The following is a 6,000-nucleotide window of genomic DNA, read 5'->3' as shown; positions in this document are numbered from 1 at the left end:
TTTTTTTTTTTTTTTAAACCAAGTCTCTGGTGTCTCTACTGATTTTATTAACTTCTTTATGATAGCCTATTTTGTCAAGTATTTTTGATCTTGGGTTGAAGGTCTGTTTTATTTTATTTATTTACTTTTTTAGAGACAGGGTCTCACTCTGTCACCTAGGCTGGAGTGCAGTGGCATGACCATAGCTCTCTGCAGCCTTGAACGCCTAAGCTCACACAATCCTCCCACTGCCTCAGCCTCCCTAGGCTACTGGCGGGTGCACCGTCATGCCTGGCTAATTTAAAAATATATATTTTTGGAGATGGGGGGGGTCTCGCTATTTTGCCCAGGCTGTTCTTGAACTTCTGGCCTCAAGCAGTTCTCCTGCTTCAGCCTCCCAAAGTGCTGGAATTGCAAGTGTGAGCCATCAGGCCCAACCTAATTTTTTATGTTTTGATGAGCTGAAGATGGCTGGTCTATGTGCTCAACCTAGCTGGACTATGTAATTGACTTAGTTACTAATCATTATTGTTCCTAATGAGCTCATGTACATTTAGGGGCTGAGATAAAACTTTTGCCCTTTCTCCTTGTGCTGGTTTCTATTACATTTCAATTCTCCTGGTTCTCAATTTTTTGTGAACCTGAGTTTACTGTGGTGCTGTGCCAGTAGCTTTGCACTCTTTATTGCACTGTGTTGATTTTTGTTTTATTCTTTTAAAATGCATCCATTCAGGCTGGGTGCGGTGGCTCACGCCTGTAATACCAGCACTTTGGGAGATGGAGGCCAGAGGATTGCCTGAGCCCAGGGGTTTGAGATCAGCCTGGAAAACTTGGCGAGACCTGGTCTCTACAATAAATCAAAAAATTAGCCAGGTGTGGTGGCGCATACTTGTGGTTCCAGCTACTTGGAAGGCTGAGGCAGAAGGATCACCTGAGCCCAGCAAGTAGAGGGTGTGGTGGCTGTTGAGTATGCCACTGCACTCCTGCCTGGATAGAATGTGAGACTCCTACTAAAAAAAAAAAAAAAGTATCCATTCATTTCGAATAGGACACAAACACACACACAGTATATATAATACAAAAGTCAAAAGAGGAACATTTCGTCGTTTCAGTATCTAATCTTGAACTATTATTGCTAGTGCCTTTATATCTTTAAATATGCTTACACATCTGTTCTTGGTAACTCCATTTTGGAAGGTGCCTGAAGACTTACAGTTGTAAAAACGGAAGAAATCCATATACTTACACTGTCCCCGGCGTTTTCTCCCTCTACACCGCCACACCTTATTTCTTGGCTCTTATAAAGCATTCATTCCCAACTCCTCCGCTTGCTTTTTGCAGTCTCACCCTCTGTTTTCAGCAAGACTAGCCACTTTTGATGTTTCTGAAATGACCTTCACTTCTGGGATGGTTACTTTTTAATGACTTCCTTCCTGAGCTCGACCACGGAGTCTCAGTCGTCTCTGCTGGCTGTCTCAGCTGCTCTTCCTTGGACTGTTGCATCCTCGTTTTGATCTCTTGTTTTAACATTCATTAAGCCTGGCCGGGCTCGGTGGCTCAACCTGTAATTCCGGCACTTTGGGAGGCCGAGGTGAGTGGATGGCCTGAGCCCGCGGGTGCGAGACCCGCCTGGGCAGCGAGACCTCATCTCTACCATAAATCAAAAAATCAGCCGGGATGGTAGCGCATGCCTGTAATTCCGGCTACTTGGAAGGCTGAGGCGGAAGGATGGCCGGAGCCCAGCAGGTCGAGGCTGCGGTGGCCGGGAGCGGCCACTGCACTGCAGTCTGGGCCACAGAGTGAGACTCCAACTCAAAAAAAAAGTAAACAAAAAAAAGAAAAAAAGAAAAAAAAATTCATTAAGCCCTTTGAGCTCTTTGTTGTTCATGATTATCGTCTGTTTCATATTAGGTTTTTGTGTGTGTGTGTGTGAGTGTCTTTCATCTGCTAGGTGTTTTTCTTGCTCCCCGCCTCCCTCTCCTGCGTTCTTTGTCATAGGCTTGTATCTGATGCTGTTGTGTTTTAACTTTAACTCCTTTAGACGAAGCGAGCTCTTCCCGGGCCAGTTACTTGCGGGGCCTAGGTTAGAGTTCCAGGCTGGCAGGAGGTCTCCGGCTTCACAGGGAAGCTCTTCGTGACGGCTCGGGCGAGTGCGTGAACGGCCCGCCCCTTCTATTCCCAGCAGCTGGAGCTTGGCGGCTGCACAGCTCCCGACGCGCGTGCCTGCCTGCTCTCGGCCCCTCGCCCCCACGCCCCTCAGTGCCGGCGGGAGCGGGGACGCCCCACAGCCAGCCCTGACTCACGAGCCTGAGGTTTCACGGCCGGTGCTGCGGCTTCTGCGCTCAGGGCGCGCTGTCGGTTTTGGCGAACTCCGAGTTCCACCGGCTTCTCCCGGGCCGCAGGTTTTCTGCTGGCATCAGCCCCGTGCATCCGCCCCACACCCTCACTGCTGCACAGGCCGAGGCGACGAGGCGCCGAGGTGACGGTCGCTCCTCCGGGCCGCCGAGCGGCTCAGCCTGTTCTGGGGCGTGAGTGCCTCCACCAGCAGCCTCCAGGGGGCAGCTCGGAGGCGTGCTCCCTGCAGCCTTCTGGGGCTCTGGCAAAAGAAAGTTTTCATGTAAAAACTCCGATTATTTGTCTCTTGAGCTCTGCTAAAGTAACGAATTATGTTTAAGGACTCTCTGTTAGCCATCCTTGCATTCCTGGAATGAGACTTTGTTTTAAAATGCACTATTATATTGGCTTGTGTTTTGAGATTTTAAAAGCAATATTCTTAAATGAGATGAATCTATCACTTTCTCTTTTGATGAAACCTTTGTCAGTTTTTATTTTTTAAATTTTTTGTGGAGATGAGGGCTTGCTATGTCGTCCAGGCTGGCCTCCAACTCCTGGCCTCAAGAAATCTTCCTGCCCAGGCTCCCAAGGTGCTGGGATTACAGGCTTTTATAATCAGCAACAGGAAGAATATTCTCATCTTGTAACCACGCCACCTGGAACACCTCACATTTTGGTCGCATACTAACTCCCTGGACATACCCAGCCTCTCTGTCAGGTTTTACTATCCGTGTTCTTCTCACTTCATAAAAAAGAATTTAGTAGTTTTGCTACTCTTTAGGCTCTGGAACAGTTGAAGAAACATTGAGATTATCTTGTGAAACCTTTGAGATATTTTTTTTTTCTTTTTTGGTGGTGGTGGTGGTGAGAGAGCTCTTTTACAACTTCTCTATTTCTTTTATGAAAATTAGTATATTTAGATGGTTTCTATGAGGATCACGTTGGTAAATTATGTGTTCCTATAAGGTTATCTATAAAAAAAATCCCAGTATTTGTTGATGACTAATTCAGATTCTTAAAAAAACTGTTGAAAAATGTCAGCAGGCTATATATGATCTATGGACCACCATTTTGCAACCACTGACTATAGTCAAAGAATTTTAGAGCTGAAAGGACATATGGATCTCTACTGGTTTGCAAACAAGTAGCAGGTCTGGCAGGCGACTTAATCATATGAGATGGAGAGCCGGTTCCCCAAGTGAAGACAAGCAAGTCAGTTGTTAACAGTTTTCCAAGCATAACACCTTGCACGGGTCTAATGGAGCAGTCTGCAAGTTCCACGGGTCCATGTGGGCTGCAGCTAGTTCACTCTGCCAAGCCAGCCTCTTTTGCTTGTAACCACACCTCCTGGATCACCTCACATTTTGGTCGCATACATACTCCCTGGACTGGCCCTGCTCTCTCTTCACACATCCTTTGTAGCCTGCTTGCTTTATTTATTTGTTTGTTTGTTTATTTTTTGAGTTGGAGTCTCACTCTGTCCCCCAGGCTGGAGTACAGTGGAACGCTCATGGCCACTGCAGCCTGGACCTGCTGGACTCAAGCGATCCTTCTGCCTCATCCTTCCAAGTAGCTGGAACTACAGGCACGCACCACCACACCCGGCTAATTTTTTGATTTATTGTAGAGATGAGGTCTCACCAAGTTTCCTAGGCTGGTCTCAAACCCATGGGCTCAGGCAATCCTCTCACCTCGGCCTCCCAAAGTGCTGACAGGCTGAGCCACTGCACCCAGCCCTTTGTAGCTTTATTATAACAAGTCTTTTTTGGGCATTTTACCTCCCATATGTGAACTAACCATGAGCAGGGACCACATTGTATTCACCTTTATGTGTTTTGTACCTAGCTGAAGCTCTATAAACATTTGTCTTATAGCTTTTATAATCAGCAACAGTAGGAATATTCTCATCTTGAAAATAAATTATTTGTAGAATTGAATCTTACTCTATGTAGGATGGAAATGAGACTCAAATGGTTATGATCACATAGGAACAGGAGCAGGACTTTTTCTGGCATTCTGCCCTGTTATAGTTCCATTATAAAAATCAGGAACTGTAACAAAAATGAGACTTCCTTAATTTTCAGAACCAACTTTAACGTCTGACTCTGAATTTCTAGGCCGCCTCCTTGTAGATGACTTCATTCAGATGTCTTCAAGTCAATTAAAACCTAATCCAGTGATTTCAAGTGGTTATAATTTCAGGCTTATTGACTCATCTAGGTCCAGTTCATAACTCTCCAAACTTCCTACCTTTTTTTCCCCAATACTGATCCACTTCCTGGAGAGACTGTACAACCACAGCTGTCAGGAAGTGAGGTTGGCAGTGTTTACTTCTGTAGTCTCATCAGAACCTCCTTAATGGCATCTTTGATGACCTTGGTTAGTCTGGATACTGTCCTTGTCACTCTTAGATGCTCAGGCAACTCGGGACTGATGGGACACCCTTCTGCCTGGGGCCACCTACTCCCATTTCTCTTGCTTTCTCCAGGCCCAGTAGTTTTTCTCAGAAGCTTCTGAAGTTTTGTAGGGAATCCTCTTATATGTCTTTTCTCAAGACAAAGTCTGCAGTGGGGGAAGAAAAACTCCATACTGTGTCTCTCTTTTTCTGAAACTTCTCTCCTGTCTACCTGAGCTCTTTACATCTTTTCTCAGTGTATGGGGAAACCAGTTCTGTCCCTTCTTACTTTTGTGTGTGATTATGTCTCACATTCAGAGTGATGGCTTTGTCATTCTTTCCAGCCATCTTCACTGCATTCAATGCCCTCAACTAGAATGAAATAGAAGATCAGGTGACATCTGAAATCACAGATTTTACTGAGGATTTGCTCCAAGAACAAATTGAGATAATTGATCGTCATCTTTAATCTGGTAGAAAAAAGTACTTTAGACCCTGTGTTCTGCTGTGCTTTTAGAAGGATCACAGAGTCATTTGAGCTCCAGTCACCAAGTTCCTTTCAACATTTGATACTTTGTGTGGTTGAGGACTTTGATTTGCTGAGTTTTTCTGATGGTCCTGATTTGACAAGACTATTAGATGGGGCTACATACCTGCACTCCAGGGTCTCCAAAGTCTGTGCCTCAGCATGGCCCCAGGCTAAGTGGCGGATGTGTCCCGTCCCCACCCCAGCCCAGAGCCACTACTCTCTTTAAGACAGCTCCATGACTCTGGCGGCCATTTAGCTACCCTGAGTCCCAGTCTTCTCATGTATGAAGTTGGGCATGAGTTGTGTGGTTGTGAGGATTAACTGAGATAAGGCCTGTGAGTGCTCAATAGATCTCAGACTCCCAGAGTCCCTTCCTACTCCCTTCTACCTTCCAGAATCTTTCACTGTGACTTAAGTAGATTCTGAGAACGATTTCTCAGAACAAGTCTTCCTGCAGCTGGTGGTAGGGTTTCAGGAGTGGGGAGGAAAGCCATTTGTTTCTAGGATAACTGGACTGATGGGGAAAATTTTGTAGTCATCCCCTTGCAAGGTAAAGGGGCCAGTTGTGACATTTGCCAGCTCAGGAACCATGAAGAGATACAGGGTGACTCATGTCTGGCAGCTCCTGAAGAAGGAACTGGTGAGAAGGGTCAAGGGCCCTGGGAGGGAAGAGTGGAAGACAGAACAGACCAGCATTCTGAGGAAGGAAGAAGCAGGTGCAGGAGGAGGCCTTGGATGAACGGTGGCACCCCTGGGCCTTTTG

The 6,000-nt window shown here is 46.1% G+C and overlaps 1 protein-coding gene across 1 annotated transcript in view; it reads left to right on the top strand.

The window, feature by feature from the left end:
• Window positions 1-5,719: 5,719 nt before the first annotated feature.
• The window catches only part of CNBD2 (cyclic nucleotide binding domain containing 2), a 67,128-nt gene continuing 66,847 nt past the window's right edge, over window positions 5,720-6,000 (top strand). Inside the window, exon 1 of the mRNA XM_008074339.2 lies at window positions 5,720-5,877. Within this exon, the coding sequence (XP_008072530.1) occupies window positions 5,827-5,877 (51 nt within the window). The 5' untranslated portion in view covers window positions 5,720-5,826. The remainder of the gene's footprint in view (window positions 5,878-6,000) is intronic.

This window comes from Carlito syrichta, unplaced genomic scaffold (assembly GCF_000164805.1).
Source record: "Carlito syrichta isolate Samal-C Ts95f unplaced genomic scaffold, Tarsius_syrichta-2.0.1 Scaffold316401, whole genome shotgun sequence".
Lineage (NCBI taxonomy): Eukaryota > Metazoa > Chordata > Mammalia > Primates > Tarsiidae > Carlito > Carlito syrichta.
This window is presented reverse-complemented; position numbering and strand designations above follow the sequence as displayed.